Below are 26,114 nucleotides of genomic sequence, written 5' to 3'. Positions count from 1 at the left end.
CCATTCGAGGAGAGCAAGTGTTCTTTGCATCAACGATGCGGCACTATATCAATATATGCCGAGTCTTGCTGTCCGAGGCACACGGCCGAATCAAACGCGGGGATGTTATGCCATGAACGGAACAATACTCAGCAGGGCCATAGCAAGGGATCTTGGACTCTTTACACCCATAGACTCACGGCTTTCCCATCACGGTCCGCGATAAGTTCGACTTCAACATCGTCTTCCTAGCACTACCCAACATGCGGGCCGCCCGCTTTCACAATCGCGAAGACATCCGCGTCGAGCAAATCGACGAACCAGCACTTAAAGACGGCCATGTCATCGTCGACGTCGCCTGGTGCGGCATCTGCGGCTCCGACTTGCACGAATACGTGATGGGCCCGATGTCATTCGGCAAGGAACCCCATCCCCTGACAGGCGAAACACTACCCGTAGCACTAGGCCATGAATTCTGCGGACGGGTCCGCAACCCTTCTGCTGCATCTGGTCTCAAGGATGGGGATGCAGTAATGGTTGACCCGCGGATCTTGTGCAGACAATGTAGACTATGTGAGATGGGTGCTACGCATGCATGCGAGAAATTGGGGTATACGGGGTATCACGCTGGCGGCGGATATGCGGAACGGGCGGCGGTGAAGGAGACGATGCTGCATAAGTTGCCTGATAATGTTAGTTTGGAGAATGCGGCGGTGATTGAGCCGTTGGCTGTTGTTGTGCATGCTATTAAGGAGACGGGGTTGACGGATTGGAAGGAGAAGGATATTCTGATTGTTGGGGGTGGGCCGATTGGATTGGCGTTGATTATTGCGCTGAAGGCGTTCGGGGCGGAGAAGATCATTGTTAGTGAGCCGGCGGAAAAGAGGAGAGAGCAGGTTAAGGAGTTTGTGAGCGCTGCGTATAATCCGGTGACGGAGGACGTTGTTGGGAAGTGTAATGAGTTTACGAATGGTAGGGGTATCGAGGTTGTCTTTGACTGTGCGGGTGTGCCGGCGGGGCTTGAGGTCGGCTTCCAGACCTTGGGCGTTGGAGGTCTGTACATGAATGTCGCTATTTGGGAGAAGCCGGTGAGTATGAAGACCCTGAGCAAAGCTTACTGACATTTTTTGGCAGATGGTAATACCCGTGTGGACATTTATGGCGAAACATATCCATATCAAGAGTGCTCTCATCTTCAGCGACGAAGACTTCAAGGAGACAATGCAGCTGATGGCAGATGGAAAGCTTGTCGGATACGAGAAACTCATCACAGGACGCATAGCGCTGGAGGACATCGTCGAAAAAGGGTTTAAGGAGCTCATAAACAACAAGGAGGAGCACATCAAAATATTGGTAAGCACGAATATATAGGCACAATTCTTTCTATGCTCAGGGCCACAATCATGCTGGCACTTGTAGAGGCCGCGCACGAGGCTCGAGTTTTTCGAATGTCCGCTTCGACTCATCGTCGACGAAATCCACAAATTTCGGCTTCACGATGCCCTGTCCTTTCGCGTAGTTTGGCCCAATCTCCAGACATTCTCCACTATCCGCATTGTCGCCCAGCAAGCTCTCGAAAGCATCGACCACGCCTTCAATCGGGGTCAGCAGACCTTCCTCTTCCAACTTATCGTAGAAGGCTGGTTGCGAGATATTCGTTCGAATCACGTTTGGGGTGACTGCATTGAGTGTGATTTTCTCTGATGGCAGGTACTTGCCGTACGAGCGGACGAAGCCTACAACCCCGTGCTTGGCTGCGGTATAGATGGGTAGAGTCGGGCAGCAGTAGAATCCGCAGACCGAGGCAATGACTCCGACTAACAAAATGTCAGCGCGTGTATCACCTGAACAGAGCACACTCACTCTTGCAACGAAAACCATTCTGCCCAACATCCTGTCGTCGGGCCTGCTGGATGGCAAGGGAACTGGTATACAGCACGCCAGTCAGGTCAATGTCCAGAACTGACAGATCCGGCATCTCGAATTCCACCGCCGTTGTGCTTGTGGAATTTTTCGGAAGCCACCGTCTTTCACCAACGCCGCCAATCCCGTAGACATAGTCAAGTCGTCCGAAGGCTGACACGGCTTGGGTAAAGGCCTTCACCTGCGATTTCCAGTCTGCAAGGTCAACTTTGCCAAACTGCCCGCCTATCTCTTGTGCTATCTTCTGTCCGTTCTCTTCGTCGCGATCAGCGATGAATACCTTCATTCCCTTCTTCGCCAGCATTCGAGCTGTTGCGGCTCCGAGCCCGGAAGCACCTCCGGTCACGTAGGCGTATTCAGGCATCTTGTTTCGAGGATGAAGTCGCAATTGGTTAGCAAGCGGTTGCGGGAGGATCGAGCATCAAGACTAGCAGATAGTATTCGTGTTGCTGTCAGCCAGGAGCAGAACCTGCTACACTCCAGGAGCAAAGGGTCGACCCCAAACACTGAGACAGCCAGTGCAAAACATGTTCAACATCTTCATGGTGAGGGGTCGACCTTGCTATGATGGAAACTTTGTCCTCTCCCCTCGGATATCGAGGATAGCCTGAGCTGACAGACCGCGGTGTTACAAATCCGTGGTCAAGAACAGAGCTCGCGCATCTTGCGGGGAAGGCGCGCCTCCGTCGTGACTGCCATTCGGGACTAAAAGTTCAACCATAAATATCTCTCCGCCCTTGTGTCCGGCCAAGTAAGTTTGTATCGTTACTTAGGCGCTGAATATGGTTGAAGCGGCAATATCCGGTGTACCCTGAGACCCGTTCGTGCTGTCCGCGCCCGGACTGGCCGAGTTATCTCATCATTATAGCCTTCGAAGCCCCGAACCGCATGTGGTACGCTACCCGGACATCGCCGCTTGTCACTCCAAAATCGCGAAAGCTCCCCTACTTTAATCTTAGTACGCACAGAGATTCACATAAGATCTTGAAGGCGAGGTCAACTAGCTACTTACGGACCACGTATAATATGTGATAGCATATGGCTACATAAGCGTTTGGGTAAATTCTAGAGGTTTCGTAGAGGAAGTGGTGATGTATTCACTGAGTACGTGGTCTTCGTGGATTTGGAAAGTTTATTCAAGCACATCTTTCAATCATTATAGATTTCAGAACATCGAATAGGACAACGAGGACTAGAAATTAATTTATGATTGACCATTCGCACGGCCTTTAGCCCTGGATGCCTCGAATGTGTGAAACCCTAGCATCAACTCTGCGACAAAAGGAGCCACTGGCAGGTCTCACCTCAAGAGCTCAAATTTATCGACGGCTCACATGCATGACCTCTAGGAGAGAGTCCACGACTTCCGAATGAAGTCGTAAAAAGGCAGGCCCCATGAGCCACAGAACGGGTGCTATCTAAGTCTGCGTATTCCCAAGAACGTGGTGAGTCATGCCATGGATCTGTGATCTGGGTGTGTGCTTCTGTCCTCGCCTTGGTTCGTGCTGCTGCCGATTACCATCGACGTCCGTCGACACACCAAAGAGGCTGCTCACGCAATGATGTAGTGATGACCTTAAGTTGAGAATGCTCTCTGATCAAGATGCTTTCGTCATAACATCGACCTTCCTCATGAGTCTCAGGTTCAATTCACTGAGCTCAGCCATTTGCCTGGCACCTTTGGTGATCACTTCTTCTTCATCTTTGGACAACTGTTGAATTCGTGTGTTGGCCTGCGCTAGCTGGGTTCGAGCTTGTAAGAGCTGATTAGAGAGGTCCGAGACTTGGCTTGTGAGCTCTGTGTTCTGTGATGTAAGCTCGTTGGTCCTGTTCTTGCGTGTCGCCGTTTCCGCTTGAGAGTTCGGCTGAGTGACTTGTGCGAGCTGCTTGTTCAGTTGTGACAATTGGTTCTGCAAGTCTGAGACAAGAGTTGTAAGCTGGGTATTGCGATTTGTGAGTAGTCTGTTCTGCTCGGTGAGGGTGTCTTTGTCCTTGATGGCTTGCTTGTGACGTTCTGCAATGGATGTTTGGGTCTTGATGACACTTTCGCTCTGCTTGAGGGTATCGTTGACTTGATCGTCACGTTGGTCTCTGAAGCGCTTGATCAGGGCGTCCAGTTGTGCTCGGGGCATGGTGACTAGGTCGGTCTCCGTCTCAGTCTCATCTTGAGAATCCTCTGACGAGTCGGTGACGATTTCTTTGGACAAGGGGTGCTTTGCAACTCCTCCTGTTGACTTCGCTGATGAGAGACCTGTTCTGTCTGGAGGGTTGCTTGGATTCATGGTTGAAGATGTATGTGACTGCGAAAATGGTTCTTCAATCCGCCTTCTTTTGACTTTAGGTTTGCTTATTGCTTGCTCTGCTGCAGCGTGAGTTGTCTTTGTTTGAGGGATTTCGGCTTCTTGTTGCTCAGACTTTAAGTCACCGGCGTTCTGCGACGAAGCCGACGTTTGGAGGTGGTTGAGAGCAGGTTGCATTGGCTGGCTAGTCAAAGACAAGAGTGCTGTGGAGGAGGGCGGGAAAATGCTTGGAGCGTTACTGTATTCGGCGTCGTCGCGATGATGATAGCCTGGACTTGTGTCACTAAGAGGTGAAACCGAGGGACGAGGCTGATTCTGGCTATGTGTCAGTGGTGGTCGGGTATCCCGCCTATCGCGGTGTCGACTGAGCCATGGAGTGGTGGTACGCGAGCCATTTGACACTGAGAGATTGTCGTTAGCCAGGAGACTGGTTTTGGTAGAACCAAGCGCGGTGGGCACTGTGGAGGTGGGAAGTGTCTGAGCAGACAAGGCATCTGTAGGCGCGACCAGCAGGCTTTGCTCTAGGTCGAGAGAAAGTTGGTCATCGAGTTTCTTGTTCACGCGTCGCTTGGCTCGCTTCGTAGTGGAGGAAGATCTCTGATTAGAAGATGCTGCCTTTCCCATAGCTTCGCTGGTGGGCGCATGTGAATCGTCATCATCTGTCTCGTTCTCAGATTCGTAGGAAAATGGACCTCGTGGCAAGATGTCATCTTTGTCCCCTCGCTCTTGGGCTTCAGCGATCGATTGTTTGGTTCTAGCCATGGTCAGTGTAAGTTGCAACAGGTCAGCATGCTAGAGTATGCTGAGAAGATGTATCGGGGCTCGACGCAATACATGATTGAAAGCAAAGCATTTGCAGGTTTTAGTACTGGTAGGAGCATAGTGAAAGAGCGTGTTCATTCACATGAACTCGATCGTTAGCCGACCTCGTCACTGCTTTCTGTTTGCCTAACAACGAGACTGTAAGTGATACAATCTCAATGCCGTTACCTCCGCAAAGCCATATAGACTTCTGCAAGCACGATTGGTGCTCAATTGGTCACACTTTACGAAGAGAATCTGGCAGACCTCGTCCTGGGTTTCCAGTTGGGTCCTGTTGAGTACTATGCATCCGCCAGAATTTCTGGTATGGGCATAGGTATCAACTGCTAATAAATTTCGCCTGGACATCCGGCGGGTTCATTAGTGTTGGGGTTCGATTCGGGTGTGATCGGTTCGTGCATTGTCCTGATTCGTGATTACTGAGTATACCTTGGATCGAATAGAGCTGACCTTATCTGGCCTTGTCGTGTTGAGTTGCTGGGCTGGGATGACCGCCTGCCACTTGATGACAGGTCTTGGGTTCAAGAGCTAGGTTCGATCCTGGGTTGGTACGAACAAAATCCCTGCGCTTCCTGCTTCGGCAGTACAGTTAGGATTTACTCCAGATACATCTGCAGACGCGGTGGTCTGAGTTTTTGCATTTTTGACCAAGAAGCGGTCATTCTCACTTTAGCTCTTTCGAGACATGGCTGAATCCACGCGTTACTGATCGTCACTGGTCGTCAGACTTTTATGCTGTTGCACCCACCTGAAGCTATATCGATCGCAGTGAGTCGGCGAACAGTTTCGGCCACTTGCTTTGCTGCAGTTACAACATATGAAAGATCTGACTCGACACAAGTCGGGTCTGCCCAGAACCTACCTTGCTTATGAACATTCTTCAAGGTTATTCGTGACGGTCGAGCGCACCATCTTGTCCCTGCGAAGCTACACCACGGTCGGAATAATGTAAGAAGATGGGAAAGGGTTCAGGTTTCAAGCATTTGTGTAGCAGCGAAGCCGTATCTGGACGATGATAATGAAGCTGGAGCAAAAGAATTGAGGAAGTTGAAAACGACGACGCGTGATAGTATTGTTCTTGGCAGACGCTTCGTCTCTTGGGGTTGACACAGCCGTACTGAGTAGCTACGGTAGAGGTATAGGGCTCTGAGTGCACATTGATGCGCACAGTAAGAATTGTCCTTTATGTAATGGATGCGACAAACGACATTCAAGTAGTGAACCGCACGAAGATGCCCGGTTAGGTCTCTGTTCGATACCTAGGTACATTCCCGCACGTGTGGATTTATGTCAATCACTGCTCCAATACTTCTGCACCAGCCTGGATTCGAGCCCGTTGCCTTTTCCGTACCTCCTCATAACGAAGAGCATCGGGCTCGCTAGCCAGAAACCCCAGCCCGTCAACCACGTATCCATCAACCCACAAGTACAGCCAACGTGATCGGGCTCCCAGGCACGCCGTCCCTGTTCGTCATGCCATCTTCAGCAAGCCCATGCATGATATACATAGCTTGTTCAAAGCTCTCGTCGCCTGGCTCTAAGCGGGTCAAAAACCTTGCTTCCTCATCGCTCGCGTTGGCCAAGGAGTGCCGGTGCCCGATGTCAACCTTTGCACTCTCACCGGACTCCAATACAAGCTTCTTTCCGTCAAGCATAATGGTTAGCACTCCAGCCGTGCAGGTGAAGGTTTCGGTGAAACGAGTATGATAATGCTCTGGGTTGCTGTAGCCCGGGCCGATGGTTGAGTCGAATTCAGTGAACTCGCCATTCGTCTCAAGAGAGTATCTGGTATAGGTCATGCTGTCTTTGAGAAGGGATGATTTGATCGTCCGCCGGGCTGGGTCTCTAACGCCCGGCGGAGCAGTCCCGGCCTTAGTGGTTGTCATAGCTACTGTACTGTCAATTACAGATGAATCACACTATAGTAGGCGAACATGGAGCAGCAATGATCAGACAATAGTTAGCTTTGCGGGGGCATTTATCTCAACTATAACCTACACGTTTACCCTCATCAGCTGCAATACGAATACGACGCACGCGTCTCAGTAGCCTTCCATATCGAAGATCGTTCTAGTCATGAGCTGGCACTGTCGCACAGGAAACGGGTTCATGTCACCTTGGAAACGGGTTTCATGTCACCTTGGAAACAGTTCACGATTTGTACTGTGCACTCCACCAAGGCGACTGCAATGCAGTGGTGAGAGACCAAGCAAGAGAGCTCGACGTTGGAAGACAGAATAGGGGCCTAGAAGCCTGACGCTACTCCCAAAACACTCTGGCGCGATCTCAGCTTATCGATAAGCACAATGGCCACCTTCTGACGCACGATCCGCATGCCCACTTGCCGCTAAACATGCGCAGGCAAGACGGCCGTCTCGGCTGCCTTGAACGCATTGATATCACTCGTGCCTTGCGCGCTTGCACCGTTTCAAAGACCTATTGCGCCTGCCTGCTCATCCTTCTTTCTCTTACATCCTGTGACTTAGATTTCAGGCCAGGAATAGCCACCTTCATACGATACTTTAGTAGGCACCTTGGGGAGACTTGTCAACCCCATCCATAATGTTCGCTGCGAAGCGCTTGGGCAAGGTAAATCATACCTACTCACGATACTAGCATCCTCTAACAACAGCAACAGGAGCTGCAGAAAGCCCGGCAGAAACTCCCACCTGGCATCGAACTCATCAAAGCCGACGACCTGCGAACCTGGGAACTAGACATACGAGTGCTGGACAATAACCCAATATACGCCAACCAGATCTACAGACTCGTCTTCATATTCGGACAGAACTACCCCATCGAGCCGCCCGAAGTGACCTTTTTCTATGTACCACCGAATCCAGCCCAGTCACAACCTCAACCACAAGCTCAACCGCAGACGCAACCAGAGATAGCGGCGCATAATTCGGAGGTGATAGACCTGACAGCAGATGACCCGCCAATCTCGATACCACAGCCTTCGTCGCAGACTCAGTCGCAGGGAGTGGATAACGGGCACAGGCCCATCCCGATCCATCCACATATCTACACGAATGGCATCATCTGCCTTGATCTCCTGGGAACAGCAGGATGGTCGCCGGTTCAGAGCGTGGAGTCAGTCTGCATGTCGTTGCAAAGTATGCTGACGGGAAATACGAAGAACGAGAGGCCGCCGGGTGACAAGGAGTTTTGTGCAAGCATGGGACCACGCGGTAAAGATGGGTGGTCGTCTAGCAGTAAGGGTGGATGGGGTAGAAGAGGCCTCAAGGATGTGCGGTTTGACTATGACGATGATACGGTTTAATGGACACAGCATGGAAAGATCGGGCTTGCATTGGAAGTAACGGCGTTGAGTTTGGGAAATAACATATATCGATACCTAGGATCAGGAGCAATGCTGCATTTGGTACCGGCATTTGAATTGCATAGCGGTAGAAGCGTATCACGACATAGGTTTTCGAGCTCATAATATTGGACGGAGATGCTGTCACATCTTTACGCATATCCGAGCTCGTCCTGGCGCCTTCATTCGACAGCGTATGTTAAGGCTTGCCCTTTCACATGAAGCATCTCAATCCCTGCCTGCTTGCGGCACTCCTGCGTATCACAACCCTCTCAGAGCTGCGCATCTTCACTCCTTTCTCTGCCAGTCTACATCATCCACAACCTTGGCGCATCACTATCGGAGGAGTAGGAAGACCTCGATTCACCTGAGACACAACTCGCCCGGACTCAGCCCAGCGTACCTCATAGCAACGGCACTCAGTCCTACCACGCCCAGAGAAAGACCAAGACCCGTCCTCGGACAATCCCTGCACAAAGTCGTGATGCCCATCACGATTAGTCCACCACTAGCGGATGGTAGGGCAGCGATCCACTCGGCTGTCTCACTTGAGTTGCAAACCGCACGTTGAAGGACGTTTTCATAAAGAGCGAAGTGAGGGAATGTGAAGACGATGACCCCGAGGAAGAGGGAGAGGATGCCGAAGATGCGACGACGGAAAGATAAGTGAATCTCTTGTGAGGCCATTGTGAGAATTAGTGATGCCTCGGTAACGAATCTTGTGGTGTATAGGTGGTGATGTTGTTTTTGGATGGTTTGTGGTTGTTCATTGCTAGTTATCCGCGGGTATGTTGTTTCTTGTGGATTGGCGTAAATTAGTGGGCAGGGACTGCCTTGAACCTGAAATCAGCAAGAGCAACCGTCTACTCATATATGTGGGCTTTGGCAAGATGCCGTCTACCTATGGTACGCTAAGAACCTCAACTTTAGTGGGATCGAGCAAGTTTCGCACCCGTCGCCCAAGGCCGGCAGGGGTAATAACTTCAGCCACCTTTGCAGAACTTGGTGAGACCAGATGCAATACAGTCATGTCAACAGTCTTCCCGACTGGGTTGCTGTGTAATGTAGCCTAAAATATTAGCTGAACAAGGTGCTATAATGGACAGAAATTGGTTGTAACAACACTGCTTCGCTCCTTCCACGACAGAGAAGGGCACAACCAGGCGTGAGGAGAGTTTGCTGCTGAGCGGATTTTGGATGGGAACCAAACGCGATGTTATAGTTGTACACGACAGATTGTGGATGCCTGTGACAGGGCATATAATGTTGTGGACAGTGATGGGGTGCACCCGGACTAGAAGAAGAGAGACCTTTTGTCTTTTGAAGTTCTGGTGTTGCTCACGACCAAATTTTCGTACTCGAGTAGAAGTCGCGGCAACCGCGATCAAATCCCTGACCAGATTTCTCCAGAGGATGCAGGCTTCAGGAAGCTGCCTCGGAGCCTTCCTTCGCAACTTCCCATATGAAACATTTCCGATCGAAACCACCGCTTATCAGTATCTCCCTATCGTCGACGAGCCCAGCCCACAGCGTTCTGACCTTAGATGCAGCTTCATGGGCCCTCAGCAATGCTACTACCTTTCCAGTCTTAGCCTCGACACCTCTGATGACACCATCATCTCCGTTCACCCAAACACCACTACCATCCGGTCGCCAGGCGATCTGTGGCGTACTGTATGGTGTCTGTGGTGCTTGAGTGGAAACTTGAAGAGTGATAGCCGCATCTTCGCGGTCTTGTAGGGCAAGATCTGCTCGTGCCATCGCGGCTTGAGTCTGAGGAGGCGGAGCGTCAATGAAGCCTTGTGTGGATGGAGTATCTGGGAATAGCAGGCGCACTAGGATGACCTTCAGATGTGGGAGGTGAGACGTTGCTATGGCTAGCAGAGTCGGATCTGAGGGATGCAGAGCGAGTGCAGACGGTGTGAATGCTACCCAGGCGTTCGAGTGAGGTGCTAGGTTTTGTCGACCAGCCGGTGTAACAGATATCTCATCTGGCGATGTGTGTTCCCCCGTCTCGATCCGATAATAATGAAGAAAGCTAGAGTCTCTGCGGGATACTACAAGGTAGAGCTTACCAGTGTCAGGATTGATGACGAAGACCATTGACTCAGGATTGCTAGGCAACGCGATTGAATGAGCTGGAGGAGGCAGGCTAGGCGCTCCGTTTTCGTCTGAGTGTTGCGAGCCGAGGTCGTATATGTGGACTCTTTGATCCCAACCAGCTGTGGCAATGAGTACGTAATTGTCGTCGTGTCGGGGCGGCGTCCATGCAGCCACATGTACAACCCATTTGCTGTGATCGCGACGCTCTGCGAGTAGCTGTCCAGTCTCACGTTTGTGAATCATGAGTTTGCCTGACATGGTTGTCGATGCTGTACTGTGCCCGCCGTCGTAGACCGTTGTCGACAAAATCGGTGAATCTGCCTTGAAACATTGATCGATCAGCGTCGGGTATGGCGTCCTGCAGGAGACAGAGGAGCAGGTGTTGTTAGCTGTGGAGATACTGAGAGATTTGCTGTCGGAAGACGCCGCAACACATAACACGTTTGCGTTGATGTGCAGCTCTGGCTCGCTTGCAACGGACGGAGCAGGCTTGGACCAGCCTTGGCTTGCTTCATTATCGTTCCTTTCGAATTTCAGACTGGTATCAAACTGTACCTTCTCCTCGATGAGTTTCTCCAGCGTCCAATCACCAGAGTTTGTGTCTGCGGCCTTTTCAGGCAGATTTGCTTCTTTCAAGAATGCTTGGAGGGTCCCGGTGTAGTGGTTTGCCTTCAGAAAGCGGGCTACCAAGATCGCTGAGGTTTGATCACTTGCCATGATAAGTTCGAATCTGAGCTATTCTGGAATGATGGATAGACGCGCCGCTACAGCGATAGTACTCCTGCTGATTCAAGTCAGAGAAAAGGGTTGCCGGCTATACGTGTTAACAACGATTCGTGGTGATCATGATGGCAAAGAGAGGTCGTTTATGTCCGACCAATCACAGCGTTCTTGCCTCATTCTTCTTCAGAGCTCTTTCGGTGCGTGAAGTCACGATTTCCGTGCGCAGCAACAGGTTGCTCGAGCGGCCTCTTGTATGACTTTTGCGGGCACGTATCTGTACTTGGAGAATTGAGGACAGTCTATCAGAGCCGGCAATGTTCGCCAAACACAATATGATGAAGTTGTCTCTCTATCGAGGAGGAAAAGGAGCTATGGTGTCCTCGGTGTTGAAATGCCCGGACATAACTAATAGCCAAGACACGTGGTTAGGGGCCGTGGAGGAGTTCTCCGCAATTGCGTAGCCTGGAGCTTGACTTTCTCGATGAACAATATGCGGCCTCTTGCTCCTGCGTCAACAGGCTACAACGACTTTCGCGGCACTGTTTCCTGCTCACTGCATAGCAGTACGTCTTGGAGCCCTGTACAAGATTCGCAACGGTCACGCTATCATCAATGTCTACACAATTACCGGCTTCGCTGAAGCCAGCAGATGTTGCGCGTTTTGCGCTTCGAGCTGGACAGCTTGAACAAGCAAAGCCAGTAATAGCATACTGGGCCAACTATTGGGTCGCGCAGCAGATCCTGCAGAAGGGCCTGCATAGCGCAGACGAAGAGGCATTGGTATACACAACGAATCTTATGGACAAGTTAGAGAAGGTGGGCGCAAGGTAAACAGGCACATGGCCCAGCTGACGCGAACATAGTTCAAAACAGATCATGCGAACGATGAGTCGGTAACGGACGACGTCGCTGGGAAAGCCTATGTCGAGCAATTCGGTCTGGATACCTTCACAAGAGCAGATAACGCTGTGAGGGCGGACAAGGCATCCAAGCAGACGGCAGAAACCTTTCAAGCTTCAGCTACATTTCTGGAGCTACTGCAAATATGGGGTCCGCTGGAGCCAGATGTCCAGCAGAAGATCAAGTTCGCAAAGTTTCATGCTCTAAGAATTGTGAAGGCATTAAAGGCTGGTGAGGATCCCAATCTATCGAACCCAAAGCAGGAATCTGCAGCAGAAGAGGAAGCTCCGCCGCTTGATCCCAATGACCCCGAAGTGCAGGCATTAAATGGCGTCTCAAGAGACAGACAGCCTTCAGTTGCCGATGTACCAGATGAGGCAGACCGACAGCAAGCAGGACTTGCACCACAATCTTCCCTCAACGAGTCAATACATCCATCTCGCGCACCTTCTGCTCCACCACCAAATGAGAGCAACTCACAAGCGGCGAGCGCAGGGGTGTCGCCGCTGCCCAAAGACGCTTCTAGCTTCTACAACCATAACCAAAACCAAGTCTCTCCCATAAGTCCGGATCGGCAGTCTTCTGTTGGAGGGAACTACTTTCCTCGGATGCCGTCGCCCACGTCAGCTCAGACACAACCGAACCTACCACCAACTTTACCCTCTGCGCCAAATGATCTGGTAGATTCTGACCAAGCATTGGAACTGCCATCAGCGCCACCGGATGACGCTGGCGGGGTGTCCCTTCCGACCGCACCATCAGATTCAGGCTTACCGTCTGCGCCTACAACGTTCGCACAAGCTCAACCCATCGCTCCGAAGACGCCCCTGGACTCTTTCCAGGCACCACCTACGCCTGGCCAGCCACCAATTGCCTCAATACCCACGAATCTGCCTCAAGCACCCTCTCAGCCGATGAACATACCTCAGCCGCCGCCACCGATGAATCCATATGCACCCCCTGCATCGACACCGTCAAATGCAATTCGGCAGCCATCGTTTGCTCCTGCACCAGCAGCGCCGTCCCAGCTATCATACATTCCTGCACCCCAAGCTGCAGCAAACACAAACGTAGAGGTCGATGAGGAATCGATGATGAAAGCACAAAAGCACGCTCGTTGGGCAATTAGTGCACTAAACTTTGAGGATGTACCCACGGCAATCAAGGAATTTCAGCTTGCTCTGCAAACACTCGGGGCGCGATAATATTAATAGTACATAGCACAAGATTGATGATACCCAATGAAGAGTTTTTGTGATTGTTGGATCTTCAAATGAAGCTCGTTTGCCATGCTATTACAGTAAACAGCTTCTGCTGCACAGGTCAGTCTTAATAGCTCAAAAGACGTGTAAGTGAACGCAATCCCGAAGAACCTGGCATCTTCCGCCTGTGATCACAAGCACACAGTCACTAGCCAGACAATTCGTGTTTGTTCCGACTGTCACCCCGTTATCCTCATGCAGGGGTAATGCTAGTCAGTGCAATCGCGACTTATGTAAGCAGCCCAGTGACGCGCAAAGTGAAGTGAGCATGATCTCAGCGGAGTCGAGCGTTCGTTACAGCCTCTCCAATTCATCTCAGAGTCGCGACTCAGAAATGCTTCAGCAACCACACCTCTGATACCCGTTAGCTCACGCTTGCTTCACATTGATTGCATTTATCAACGACATAAATACCGGCAAAGTCCACGATTGAGCTTCATCTCCTTGCGATACACCTTGCATCACCTGAACGAGCAAGCACAAGTCGTAGCGGCACAGCCAAAGCTCCAAATCACTTTCAGAAACACTCCTTCGATATGGCTTTGGCCATGACACCGGCTACACTGCCGACTACACAAGACGATATTATGGACATAGACATAGATATGGACGTTGACGACACGGTGCCAGTCGCTGGCGAGGACGAGATACTCGAAGTATGACCGCAATGCGAACCTACAAGAAGTAGCCTGACGAGAGTGAACAGGAAGGAGAAGAACCAGAGTTCATACCAACAGGGCATCAAGTGAGCACAGGGGAGGTGGCTGCCATATACCTGGAGGATCCAGCACAAGAACCACAATGGGAGAAAGTCCATATTAGTGGGGTCGATGACTTGTCTACGGATAACATTCGGACATTCGCCAGCGACTACTTTACTGAGGCAGACCCATATGTGCAGTGGGTAGACGATACCAGTGCGAATCTGGTCTACAAGGACAAGTCCCTGGCAAAGAAGGCCTTGCTCGAGTTTGTCATGCACCCAATCACCGAGCAAGATGTCACAGATCACCCTTTCGTATTACGGACTGCGAAGCCGCTGGTCATAAATCCGGGTGCGATGCTCCAAGTGCGTATTGCCATGGTAGGCGACAGGAAAAAGAAAGGTGCCAAAGACGCCAGCAGATACTACCTTATGCACCCCGAAGCAGATCCAGCTGAACGAGCGCGAAGAGTCGGTAGGGGGGAAAGCGGGGACTACAAGAGACGGAGATTCGACGATAGGGAACACCGACGGCGGCGACATCAGGACGACAACGCAGATGCGACGAACGACTTCGAAGCGAGCATGTACGATGATGCGCCAGCCGAGAAGAAGACCACAACCAGAGGCAGAGGCCAAGATCTTTTCTCTCGAGTCGATAGGAGGCATCGATCTGCCAGCCCTGTTGCGAACGGCGACGCTATAGCCATCTCAGACTCCGATTCCGAATCAGGCCCACGAAGGCAGCGACGGAACGGTTACCGAAATCGAGACAGCCCGCCACCGCGAAGGCGAAACAACACGGGTCGCGAACTCTTCGAAATATCCTCACATTCCACTCCCCGCTCTAGCGGCTTGCGAAGCGACGACCCTTCTATCTTCACACGAATCTCGAAATCGCTACAATCAGAGCCCAAAGACAGGACAATGACGACAAGCTACGAGACGAACCAGGGCGTAGCCCGTCAATTACGAGCCGACCTTAAAGCAGCGCAGAACAATTCTCCGGCTAGAAGCCATAGAAGAGCCCACGCGCTTGATTCCAGGTTGGAGGAGGACTTGGCAGAACGATTCGGCAGGAAGAGCTTGTCTCTTGATAGTACCAAGAGCATACGCGAGCAGACTGTCAATTCTGGCAAGGAGTTGTTTGATAGAGATGTCAACACGGGTTTCAGTATCAAGGGCTCAGCCAACCAAGGTATGAGTATCAAGGGCAGAGCAGGTGACGTGAAAGAGCTGTTCCCGGACAGATTCTCTACTGGAAATGGTGGTAGAGGTGGGAACAGAGGCAAAGAATTATTCGACCAGCCTGTCCGGGCTAGAGGGCCGAGGCAGAGAGCTGGCGATCTTTTTGATTAGCGATCAAAGCCAGGCTTCGTGGCAGGAGACGACAACAATAGACCCACGACAAGTTCAGGTGGACGGCCAACCAAGCGAGAAAAGAAAATATTATCACTCGAGAGCTAGAAGCGTTGGGCTTTGGAAAGATGGATGAAAAAGCAAGATGTCAAGCACTTGAGGCGGGCCACGAAACGGCAGTTACAGGTGCATCAAGACATACCGGAAGAGCTCTACGTCCTCGAATTGATCGACCCGAGTGAGATATCGAGCACTGCTGGGACAGCATAGAGAGATCTAATCATGAATTATGAGTTGTTGCATCGTTATGGATATTATTCCCCTACTCGAGTCCTAATCTTCGTCATCTTTATGATTGTTCTGTCAGCCGGCAAGCATGAATGATCTGCTAAGGAGGAAGGTGTAACCTATCTTAGCGGCCTAGTAGCCTTCCTGCTGTGTTGCTCGGTCACGTGCCTAATACCGCTCCGACCATCGGCAAGATTGAAGATTTTGCCGCTTCTGACGCCGAACGCTTCAGTCGACTGAGCATGAAATTGCACCTTCGTCAATTGGAGCACGCGATGCCATGAGTGAAGGTCATGAAACAGGAGATGTGTCTCACAAGCGCAAGGTGTCGGACACAGACTTTGGTTCTCCTGCCCTCGACAAGCCACGCAAGAAACCAATAGCATGTCGACCTTGTCATACACGGAAGATCAAGTGCTCGTTCGGCCATCCATGCGAGCCATGTCAGCAAGCCAAGCGGGAGGATGAGTGCCACTATCCCAAGCGTGATCAGAAGATTACCGTCAACTCAAGCTACATCGAGAAGCTCGTAGCAGAAAACCGGCGCCTTCGAGAGCAAAGTCAAAGCACTGATGGCCATGTTGAGCCTCAGACTACAAATACTGTGGCCGACGTACCCTCGAGTCCGTTGGAGAATGGTGACGCTCGTAATCCGTTGCTCAACGATAGATCATGGTTCTTTCCGCTTGCCAACACAGGACCCATCCATATCGGCGAAGCTGCGGATGCTGCTTTTGCAACACGGTTTCGTGAGGCTCTCGCCGAAGATGGAAAGGCAGAGCACATTCCTCGCACTCACTACATTACAGATGGGAAGCTGATTGGCCTTGCAGAGAAGGAGATGCCATGGCCTCCTCTCGCGCGAGCACGTCTATTGGTCAAGGCTGCATTTGACACTGTCGGCTCGTGCTACCACTGTTGTCGGAAAAGTGATGTGTACAATGGGCTCAAGAGGCACTATCGAGATCCAACAGCTCCGAGAACAATCTTCACGTGTAAGCTTGAGGCGCTCTTTGCGCTAGGCGAGGCGTATTCGTGCCGGACACAGTCGACGTCGGAGGATACTTTTCCTGGTCTAGGGTACTTTGCGCGAGCCAGCAGAATGTTGCGTGGGACACGAGAAAGACCACAAATTGACTACATTGAGGTACTGCTCTTGCTCTCCTTGTACTCGCTTCTTCTTAATAGGAGACATGGTGCATATTACTTGGCAAGCTCAGCAGTCAGGTCTTGCATCATCATGGGTTTACATCAGAATGTACCCGAGTCGCAAGTGCCAGAACGTGCGGCGCGAGAGCATCGAATACGTGTCTGGTGGACTTCGTATACCCTGGAGCGACTCTGGGCTTCAAAAATGGTAGGTTGAGTAATAAGCCCAGCAGATCTGATATTTTTGCTAAGAACTATCACCAGGGTCATCCTATAGGCATCAACGATGACGATATCGGTGTCGACCTTCCTTCAGCGGTTGGTTTATCCGATACTGAGGCCGCAGACTTCCTTGACGTTGAATATGCCAATGCAAGCATCCGACTGGCACAGCTCTCTCGACACATCATCAGTTCGATATATAATCGCAAGTCAGTACACGGAGCATTTTCCCAGCGGGTCCAAACAGCCCTGAAGGACCTGAGAAGCTGGGTCGAGAGTCTGCCAAAGCATCTGCAGATACCGGCAAGAGGCGTCGCACAGTCCCTGCAACGCCCACAGAAGTGGTTACATTTGTCGTTCAACCAATACGTTATCTTATCTACGCGACCGATCCTTCTGCATGTTCTTCGAGCGCACAAACAGCTTTGGCTTGATACATCACGCACTAAAGATCTGAAACAAGAGATTGGAGAGACGCCGCTCGCCCTGGCCGAAGCATGCATTCGGTGTGCTCGTCACTCTCACCGGTTACTGACAGATACCTGGATTGACGGCTCATTTGCCATCTATGACTACACATATACGCAATATCTCTTCTCCGCGGCCACGATCCTTGCTATTTCCAGCATTTCGATTGGTGAGAACGAGGATTCCGATAAAGATGGCTTCGACTCGGCGTACCAGTTTCTTGATCAGCTGAAGCAGAATGGCAACTATGCTGCAAAGGAGTTTTGCCAGCATCTCGAGGCGATCAAACATGGACTTGCAGCATTTCGCAATCCAGCCGACACTAATACCTTCGATGCATTTGCCTTGACTTTCCCACAAGCACCATTTACACCGTCCAACACGACTCCTGGAAGCGCTTTTCAGCCAACGATGACTGCGGAGATGGCGTTGGCAGAACCATCGTTGCAGGACTTCTTGACACAGGCTGACTTTGATCCGGGATTTCTGGACACGCAAATTCAGGGTGATCAGTTTCAAGGCTTCTACTATCCTATGCTGCAAGACGAGGCTTGGTTCGCTGGTTGAAGTTCGACAGTCATACAAGCTCAGTATCTTTCCACGACGATGTGGACCGCGGAACTTAAAGTGGTGGCATGAAGCACAATGCTACCCATGGCCATCTCATGCTCACAGATGTATCATGCTTCGGATTCGACGTTGCCTACCTCTCTGCCTCGATCAAGCTGGTGATCTGTGCTTCGAAGTCCTGCTGCCTGAGACCAAGCAAACCTGTGCCGTATATAATATGCTCGACAGCGGGAACATACAAAGCACAAGTGTCCTCAAACAGCGGAGACCGAAAGGGGATAAATCTCGCTTTGGAACTTGCGACCAACCGTATCCTTCCTGCCCCGGGACCTCATTTCACGGTCAGACTCTTGGTAGCGGTCACTTCCCGAAACTGATGAAGTACTCAGTGCGAAGCGCGACTTCCTTTCTTGGATCAGTGCTAGCTTGTTCCTTCATATTCCAAGACCTGACAACGCGTCACATTGTGATCACATAGCTACAAAACCACGTACGATTGCGATGCACGGTTCTATCGTTTTCATCAGGCTACAAGGTCTGAAGATCAACGTCCTGACCACGGATCTTTCTATTCACATACGACCTCTAGAGTCTTGCGGCATGGACTCTGCTTGGCAAAGTTTCTGCTCCCCGAGAAGCCTGCCAAAGCTGCAGCGGTAGATGTGTCGGCCATCCAAATGCATCGAGCTTGGTCAACAATAATCAGCTATGCAGAAGCAACTTGGTGATCAAGGCAGAGTCAGCACTACAGAACGAAGTATACCATGGCGTACGTATGTCGCCCAGCTAGCATGAACATGGCCCGTTGCAACCACGGACTCGATCGCAAGGTCTCTCGTCGCTGACATGCAGACAACGTGTCAAGGACATGCACGCCGTTGGCGGGTACATCGGAGCGGTCAACGTGCACCTAAGTGAAAGCATCGGTCAATATCGGAGTCGTCACCGTTGTCCGGGATATCCTAAATGGGAATCCCAAGGCTCACACTTCCACAAGCTGAGCAGTGCCAAGATCCGGAGGCTGGGGGAATCCTAGTTTTGATTGGCTCGGCACCCCATGTTTTGGTGGAGCTAGAAATGCCCGAAGTTGTGCAGAAAGTCAAAAGTACACCAGATCATCAGCGGGCTACTGCATCCGGTAATGCGTGCGGCCATTCCTCGCGATCAGCAACACGGATTGCGCTTTGAGCATTGGCTCGACTCTTGAATCCTGCATTAGTGATCGCCCAGCGGGGCGGACATGTTTGGCGCGAAGATTGAGCCCGGACTGACTTGTCTGGTATCCGGGGTACATGGCTGACGGGCCACGCGTGCTTCAAGTCTGTGGAAGCACATATATGCTCGAAGTCGCTGCTGTACATCTGTCACTTCCCAAGTAGCAGCTGTAAGAGCTGTCCTTGGTACCACCGACTCCCTAACACTCCGCAGAACTACCGCCATCATGGGTCCAGAACTCCGAGGCAAATCCCTCATCCTCATCATCCTCCTCTGCAGTGGCGTAAATTTTATGCTCGTCGGGTACGACCAGGGACTGTTCGGAGGGATCTTGGCTGGTGTGAGGTTCCAAAACATGCTTGGGAACCCCGGTCCAACCATGAGCGGTCTCGTTACAGCTATCGTGAGTATTACCAGGACGCCAAATTGCCACGATCCAAGCTAATGCGTCATCAGTACGATATTGGATGTGCCCTAGGTGCCGTTGCCGCCTTCATCTGGGGAGAGAAAATCGGTCGCAAGAAGTCAATCATCCTTGCCAACTTCATCGTTGTTGTCGGAGCTGCCATTCAGACGGCATCATTCAGCTACTGGCAAATGTTCGCCACCAGAATTATCACTGGTGTAGGCGTCGGCTTCAGTACGGTCGCCGTGCCAATCCTGCAGTCCGAGACTCTCCCAGCACGCAATCGAGGCGCTCTCTTGGTCATTCAGTCAGCTCTGATCATCATCGGTGTGGCTATCGCCTCCTGGCTCTGCTTCGCCACACTCCACGCCAACAACTCGCTGCAATGGCGATTCCCAGTCGCGTGCCAGATTCTGTTCAGCTTGATCGTCCTCGTCCTCTGCCTCTTCATCCCGGAGACTCCCCGATGGCTCGCCAAACACGGCCGCAAAGACGAAGCCCGCCACAATATCGGTCGACTGCTCGATCTACCAGAAACCGACGAGGAAGTCGAAGGTCAACTCGCAGAGATCATGGACAACATCGCCGCCGAGCACAACCAAGAAGAACCAACCTGGAGCGAAGTCTTCAGCAACGCCACCAAGGCACGAAACCTCCAGCGTGTAGTCCTGGGTATGGGTCCGTACATGATGAACCAGTGGTCAGGCGTCAACGCCCTCTGCTACTACCTCGCCTACATCCTCCAGAACTATCTCGGCTACTCGCAGTCGATGTCGCTGATCCTCGCCTCCGTGGCCTTCACCCAGTACGCCGTCTTCTCCTGGCCACCATACTTCTACATCGACAAGATCGGCCGAAGGTGGACCGTCATGGGCTCATCCGCCGGCTGCGCCATCTGCATGGCTGTTATCGCGGGCTGTCTCCTCAAGAACGACTTCTCAATGGCTGCTGCTGCTGTGGCCTTCATGTTCCTCTTCCTCGACTGCTTTACGCTCGGTATCTTGCCGGTCTCCTGGTCATATTCGGCTGAGATTCAACCTCTCCGGGTCAGAAACAAGTCTACCGCTGTCGGTGTCTTCTCACACTGGATGTCGAATTTCGTGGTTGTTATGGTTACCCCTATTGGCTTGAACAATATCGGTGGGAATTACTTCTGGATCTGGGCTATTGTGTGTGCTTCATTTGTTCCCCTGACTTACTTCTTTGGTGTTGAGAGTGCGGGGCGGACGTTGGAGCAGATTGATCAGCTGGTTAGTTGTCTTGTGTTTGACCGAAAAGACACAAAGCTAACATTTGGCAGTTCCACGATCACCCGACTGTGTTTATGGGTACAAACCCGGAGGCGAAACGTGTTTTGTACCAGAGTAAGGACGATGAGGAGCAGCGGTATCGTGATATTGGTGAGAAGAGGCTTTCGATTAGTCATGTTGAGGAGAAGTAGAAGGCTGAATTGTGAAGGGTATGAGCCTTAGTATCAGATTTAGATAGCGCTAGATCAGAAATGCTACTAGAGATTTACCACTCAAATGGCTCGATCATTTCCATTTCACGTAGCCGTGTCATCGTTGTAGCATAGCTGCTGCGCGTCAATCTGACGCTTGAGAAACATCAGACCAGGGAGCTGCGGTGCCAGGCTGCGACTGCTATGCATATCAAGCGCGCGAAGGCAAAGCGAGCGTTGTGCGGTTCATTTCCGCACCTCGTGTCGTGCCTTTGCCGGTGAGCGCCTGATGCTGATGTGATTGGATCAGCCCGAGCTTCGAAGGAAAAGCAACAGAGCAACGTGCGGTCGAATCGAAAATGTGAGCAGTCGTAACGAGGTCTACAAACCAGCTTGGGCCACACGAATGTGGGTTGGAATTTTTGAGGATCTGACCAAATCCTCGCCTCACTATCGCAGTTAGTAGAGCCTAGGTACGTAGCATCCTGCGGTGTAAAACATGAAAGCTTGAGGGGATTACTTTTCCAAACAGAATTGTGCAAATCTGTTCTTAGGATCAGACGGTGATTAGGCAGCAGCTAGGTGTACGTAGATGCTCGATGCATGATATCGGACAGCCACACCGCTAAATGGCTGTCATCTGAGTAGCTGTTGGGTTATGGGCATCAAAACGTGATGAAAACCTCTAGCTTGATGCCTGTATCACATGCAGCGAAACATGTCAATTAAGCACATTTTGCACTCCGTCTCATGCAGGATCCAGCGGCTTCAGAGCGTCATAGTACGCCTTGCATTTGGGTCGATCGGGCAAGAGGAATCTTTTGCTGAATTGGGGATTGTGGAAATTGCGATGTTGGTCGGGCACGCAGTCGAGGCTGGGTACTGGCTGTAGCAGAGGGGGTTAAGGCAGCCTGCTGCGAAGGTCCTGTCCATCTCAGACTGCCCAAAGCTCTTTTCAAAGCATGCGACCTGCCATCAATCGTAGACTGTTGCACGACTTATGGACGCTCGGATTTCGTTGCTGCTGCGCTCTAGGCTCGGTACAGCCTCTACCGAGCCCGTCTCGCTGTGGACCGATTCGATGTGGCCAGATCGGCGTTCTGTTTGCACTTGCATTATGACAGGACCGAAGGACTTGGTCCGTGAACCACGGTATCGCCAGAAGTTGGGAGTGCTGCTTTTGGTTTGCGTCAAGTGATTTAGAGCTGCTGCAGCGCATGCCACATAATCACGGTGCTCGACGATCCGACTGGCGCTTCATTATATCCAAGAGAACATTCGTACAACAATGATTTTTGAACCCGTGTCGTTGACCCTACCAATAGTATCACATACTAGGTTCGTGATGGTTGTGGTGATGCTCGGTCAATGTATCTCCAGAGGAATAGCAATGCCCACCCTTCGAGCCGGTGGACGCGTCGAATCGCGCGGCACGGAGTGAGACTAGACGCAGCGCCTCCTCTATGTTACACAAGACTATTTGTATGTTCTGGTAAGCTTTGAGAGCTTTGGCGGTGAGACCCAACATCATTGACCTCGGGAGCTTGTACCCTTAGTCTCTGATTATGAGGCACTAGAGCCCCACGAGCCGCCTTCCACGGGTGATCTGAGTGTTATTGCGTAGCTTGTGATTATCGGGGCTCAGGAGGTCAGATGATGCAGCTAGAGCTGCCGATTAATAAGAGGAGTGATCTGAAGGACGTGTTCTCACACGCTGTTGCCTAGACATCGATAAAGCGAGTATTCTTTTCTCTCGAGTAGGGGGTCTTCCTGGCCGAGGTGTCACACAAATATGGACCTCTGCTCCTTCGCTCCTGCCCATACCGCGACCATGGTTCTGACATGGCTGTTGCCCCTTCCACGGTGCCGCCAACTACAATAACATCCCTGTGGCTGCCGTTTACGGACCTTGACCGCTGTTCTTAGACAGCCGAGAGCAGAAAGTCATCAGAATCACAGCCGCATCTTCTCGATGCCCAGCTGCTTGACTGGCTGCCTTACTTCAGGCTGATCATTGCTTGCCCAGATTTGCGTTCATCGACAGAGATAATTGACAGCTTGATTTTGATCTCGACCAGAACCTCGTCAAACTCGCTTTGCCCTCGCAGCCATTGAGACACCTCTTGTCCATAACCCGCCAGCTGAGATGCTAACAACTCATCCAGTCGGCTTTCTTCATTCACAGCTGCACCGCCGATGGCGTCCGAAAGTAAGTCGCCGTGACCACCAATTGACCTACTCCTCCCTCCTCGCCGGGGCTTGAGAACGTTAGCACCGTTACACAGCAGCAGATGCTCTGAGATATATGCTCCTATGGCATCCAGGCTTACAATAACACCGGCTGGGCCTAGGAGCTGTGGTAATTGTATATCAATGACCCGGGTACCAGACATGAAGCCCAACCTCAACTCTGGTCCAAGGAGAGTAAGACAGCAGATATGTCGCAAAGATCGAACTCTGACTCGTCAATATGTTTTCCACATTCCTGTCCATGGCCGCCAGATATTCGACAGGATCTTGCTGGACTTAGTCCACAATCTTCTTGTGAACGCTGTCGACAAACCGCTCCCGTCTCTAGCATCCCTATCGAGGGCGCTTTCCAGAATCTTCGGTCACCCGTAGAGTGCGAGGGAGGTCAAAGCAGTCGTGCTGCAGTACTCAAGACTGCCTCTGAGAAAAGTCAGGAGCCTGGAGATGCCACATGTAGGTTAGGTTGTGTTGATTATTGCGCTCCGTTTGCTGACATGGCCTTAAGATCGAAATGCTCCAGAACAGAAGCAAGAAGGAATCGGAAGAACGAGCGACGAGACGAAGGCTCCTGGGAGCACAGGAATCATTGGCAAGATCAAAAATCCGAAGTTGACAATGACAACTCACGAAGCCCATACGAACTATCTACAGCAATTCGCCAAGAGGAATGACCCCGACAAAGATAAGTCGCGATAACCTTCGGAGCGCGAGCATCAGAAGAAGCCGTAGACGGCGAGGGTCGCGGATCAGAAAGCTTGAGTTTGGATTCTGTTCGCCGATGCGACACAAAGAGAATGAGCGACTACAAGACTCCTCAATATCTTGCTTCTAACGATGGCATGAGCTTGAAGCAGGTCTCGAATTGGCTACTGATGAACGTCAGTTTTACTGCTTGTCCTTGGGACACGTCCCGCATCGACTACAATGCAATTGTTTAAGCGACCATTGAAGCGAAATGGTATACGACTTAGATTGCTGAGCGTTGCATAAACGAACCGCAGATGACGAGGGCGACCTTTGCCAATCGTTACACAACATGTCATCTGTCAACATAAATCCGATTATCGAAACTCGACCTGTTCGTCAGCTTTTTGTTCACCGCAGGCGTTTCAAGGACGTGTATTGGGAGCTTCCTGTCTGATTTTGGGAGAGCTTCATGGTCAGGAGAGCATTGTGCTTGACGGGTGCTCTAGGCATCAATGAGTGCAAAATATGACAAGAGGCGGATTGCTAATCGGGCCGCAGAGAACTTGTTGTTTGACCAATGGGAACCACTTCTTAACGTGATGGAATAGGGCTTCCCTGCAATACCAAACCCAGCGTTGTTTGTCGAATACGAGGACTGCAAATGTGATCAACAACTCTTATTCGTCCATAGCCCCTTGTCCCCACGCCTCACTTCTAGAGCACGAATAGGCTATGCATTGCCGGCATCTCATGCTCCCCTCAATGTACCTCTGAACTAGTGGCTAATTCTTTCTGGAGTCCCTTACACCTTGACATGAAGAATTGTAGACATCCTGGAGTACCTTCCTGCTGCTGACGTTCCTCCTCAGAGAATCTCAGCTTCTCGTGCCACGACGTGCGCCTTGGTGGCACTTGAGCTCAGCTATCTCTTATGACTGAGGACATAGCGTTGATGACTATTGCTACTGTGCAAGCCGTGCACAAAAAGCAAGAGATGAGCCATGATACCTACCACGTGACTGCCAAGAACGAGCATCAGCTGAATCTGCTCCGGCACTGGGACAACAATCGGATAAACTCCCTTGAACTGTGTCCCAAGCTCTTTCAACAGCTGTCTGTGAGCGCTCGTAGCTTGACCATGGCGACAGACCAGCAACGTTATCTGTGGCAAACCTCAGTCAGAGCATGGCGGCAAGCTGGTACTGAGTTGATATGTGTAGCAAGCTTTGCTGGGACAGGACAAGCAGCAAGTCTTGCTTGAGCAGGGCAAGCAACGTTCAGTCAGTAGAAATACCCATTCACCAGATGGATTCTCGGGATTCTCCTCCTTCATGGCTGAGGATCATCCAGAGACAATGTCCCAAACTAGCATTCCTAGCATTCCTAGCATTCCTAGCATTCTGGCATCAGCACCTGACTCTCCGACTCAACCAGCAGACACTCCGGACCTATCTTTCCTAGCAAGCTCGACCGAAACAAAGAGTGACGAAGCCGATCAAGGATCCGCGAATGAGCCGCGTGAGCAACCTGTGTCTCTTACAACTCTTGAAAAGAACCTCGATCAGGATCTTGGAGAAATCAAGGCTAGTCTCAAGCTGGTCGATACACGCCTCTCCACTCTCCAGAACCAATTGGCACTTCCAGAAATTGCCACCATTGATGGCACCGAGACATTTGACGAGTATCAAGAATGGCGTCGCAAACTCAGTGCGAAGCTTTCGACCCTGTCCCACATTGACACCCTGATCAAGTTGAACTATATCACTAGCCGCACCACAAGCAAAGCTTTCACTTTTGTCTGGTCCAAGTACCGTGGCGTCAAGACAGATTCGGTCCATACTGTTGATGACCTGTTCTTCCTTCTTGACGGCTGGTTCATGGAGAGACCTGAGCAGAGGAGAATCCCAGCAGCACCACCGGAACCAGGAAGGCCTATTCAGAAGAGATCGTCCTTGGAGTCCTTGGTGATGCCGAACCCAGACCAGAAGTAGTGTCCAGATCGTTCAAACTAGGCAGCGGAGT

General features: G+C 51.4%; 13 protein-coding genes across 13 annotated transcripts; 8 read left to right on the top strand and 5 right to left on the bottom strand.

The window, feature by feature from the left end:
* Window positions 1–242: 242 nt before the first annotated feature.
* PMZ80_006864 (uncharacterized protein) lies at window positions 243–1,350 on the top strand (the record flags this gene model as incomplete). Its single annotated transcript, XM_064875274.1, has 2 exons — window positions 243–1,067; window positions 1,114–1,350. 2 exons carry the CDS (start codon window positions 243–245, stop codon window positions 1,348–1,350), a joined length of 1,062 nt encoding a protein of 353 aa, XP_064728539.1.
* Window positions 1,351–1,380: 30 nt separating this feature from the next.
* On the bottom strand, window positions 1,381–2,266 carry PMZ80_006863 (uncharacterized protein; the record flags this gene model as incomplete). The annotated part of the gene is made up of 2 exons (XM_064875273.1): window positions 1,381–1,796; window positions 1,843–2,266. The coding sequence occupies 2 exons, from the start codon at window positions 2,264–2,266 to the stop codon at window positions 1,381–1,383; spliced, it is 840 nt and encodes a 279-aa protein (XP_064728538.1).
* Window positions 2,267–3,500: 1,234 nt separating this feature from the next.
* Window positions 3,501–4,964, bottom strand: PMZ80_006862 (uncharacterized protein; the record flags this gene model as incomplete). The annotated part of the gene is made up of 1 exon (XM_064875272.1): window positions 3,501–4,964. One exon carries the CDS (start codon window positions 4,962–4,964, stop codon window positions 3,501–3,503), a length of 1,464 nt encoding a protein of 487 aa, XP_064728537.1.
* Window positions 4,965–6,439: 1,475 nt separating this feature from the next.
* PMZ80_006861 (uncharacterized protein) lies at window positions 6,440–6,910 on the bottom strand (the record flags this gene model as incomplete). Its single annotated transcript, XM_064875271.1, has 1 exon — window positions 6,440–6,910. One exon carries the CDS (start codon window positions 6,908–6,910, stop codon window positions 6,440–6,442), a length of 471 nt encoding a protein of 156 aa, XP_064728536.1.
* A 676-nt stretch (window positions 6,911–7,586) lies between these two features.
* On the top strand, window positions 7,587–8,307 carry PMZ80_006860 (uncharacterized protein; the record flags this gene model as incomplete). Its single annotated transcript, XM_064875270.1, has 2 exons — window positions 7,587–7,613; window positions 7,663–8,307. The coding sequence occupies 2 exons, from the start codon at window positions 7,587–7,589 to the stop codon at window positions 8,305–8,307; spliced, it is 672 nt and encodes a 223-aa protein (XP_064728535.1).
* Window positions 8,308–8,709: 402 nt separating this feature from the next.
* Window positions 8,710–9,033, bottom strand: PMZ80_006859 (uncharacterized protein; the record flags this gene model as incomplete). The annotated part of the gene is made up of 1 exon (XM_064875269.1): window positions 8,710–9,033. One exon carries the CDS (start codon window positions 9,031–9,033, stop codon window positions 8,710–8,712), a length of 324 nt encoding a protein of 107 aa, XP_064728534.1.
* Window positions 9,034–9,768: 735 nt separating this feature from the next.
* Window positions 9,769–11,166, bottom strand: PMZ80_006858 (uncharacterized protein; the record flags this gene model as incomplete). The annotated part of the gene is made up of 1 exon (XM_064875268.1): window positions 9,769–11,166. One exon carries the CDS (start codon window positions 11,164–11,166, stop codon window positions 9,769–9,771), a length of 1,398 nt encoding a protein of 465 aa, XP_064728533.1.
* Window positions 11,167–11,784: 618 nt separating this feature from the next.
* On the top strand, window positions 11,785–13,277 carry PMZ80_006857 (uncharacterized protein; the record flags this gene model as incomplete). The annotated part of the gene is made up of 2 exons (XM_064875267.1): window positions 11,785–11,988; window positions 12,036–13,277. 2 exons carry the CDS (start codon window positions 11,785–11,787, stop codon window positions 13,275–13,277), a joined length of 1,446 nt encoding a protein of 481 aa, XP_064728532.1.
* Window positions 13,278–13,870: 593 nt separating this feature from the next.
* On the top strand, window positions 13,871–15,396 carry PMZ80_006856 (uncharacterized protein; the record flags this gene model as incomplete). The annotated part of the gene is made up of 2 exons (XM_064875266.1): window positions 13,871–13,990; window positions 14,041–15,396. 2 exons carry the CDS (start codon window positions 13,871–13,873, stop codon window positions 15,394–15,396), a joined length of 1,476 nt encoding a protein of 491 aa, XP_064728531.1.
* A 568-nt stretch (window positions 15,397–15,964) lies between these two features.
* Window positions 15,965–18,090, top strand: PMZ80_006855 (uncharacterized protein; the record flags this gene model as incomplete). The annotated part of the gene is made up of 2 exons (XM_064875265.1): window positions 15,965–17,041; window positions 17,098–18,090. The coding sequence occupies 2 exons, from the start codon at window positions 15,965–15,967 to the stop codon at window positions 18,088–18,090; spliced, it is 2,070 nt and encodes a 689-aa protein (XP_064728530.1).
* A 1,444-nt stretch (window positions 18,091–19,534) lies between these two features.
* On the top strand, window positions 19,535–21,155 carry PMZ80_006854 (uncharacterized protein; the record flags this gene model as incomplete). Its single annotated transcript, XM_064875264.1, has 3 exons — window positions 19,535–19,711; window positions 19,765–20,964; window positions 21,015–21,155. The coding sequence occupies 3 exons, from the start codon at window positions 19,535–19,537 to the stop codon at window positions 21,153–21,155; spliced, it is 1,518 nt and encodes a 505-aa protein (XP_064728529.1).
* Window positions 21,156–23,930: 2,775 nt separating this feature from the next.
* Window positions 23,931–24,101, top strand: PMZ80_006853 (uncharacterized protein; the record flags this gene model as incomplete). Its single annotated transcript, XM_064875263.1, has 1 exon — window positions 23,931–24,101. A coding segment is annotated over one exon (171 nt), but the record flags the coding sequence as incomplete, so codon positions are not given.
* Window positions 24,102–25,423: 1,322 nt separating this feature from the next.
* Window positions 25,424–26,083, top strand: PMZ80_006852 (uncharacterized protein; the record flags this gene model as incomplete). Its single annotated transcript, XM_064875262.1, has 1 exon — window positions 25,424–26,083. One exon carries the CDS (start codon window positions 25,424–25,426, stop codon window positions 26,081–26,083), a length of 660 nt encoding a protein of 219 aa, XP_064728527.1.
* Between the last annotated feature and the right edge of the window lie 31 nt (window positions 26,084–26,114).

This window comes from Knufia obscura (assembly GCF_036327395.1).
Source record: "Knufia obscura strain CCFEE 5817 isolate CBS 148926 chromosome Unknown scaffold_8, whole genome shotgun sequence".
In the NCBI taxonomy this organism is placed as follows: domain Eukaryota; kingdom Fungi; phylum Ascomycota; class Eurotiomycetes; order Chaetothyriales; family Trichomeriaceae; genus Knufia; species Knufia obscura.
Note: the sequence above shows the minus strand (reverse complement) of the source record. Positions and strands in the feature narration are given on the sequence as shown.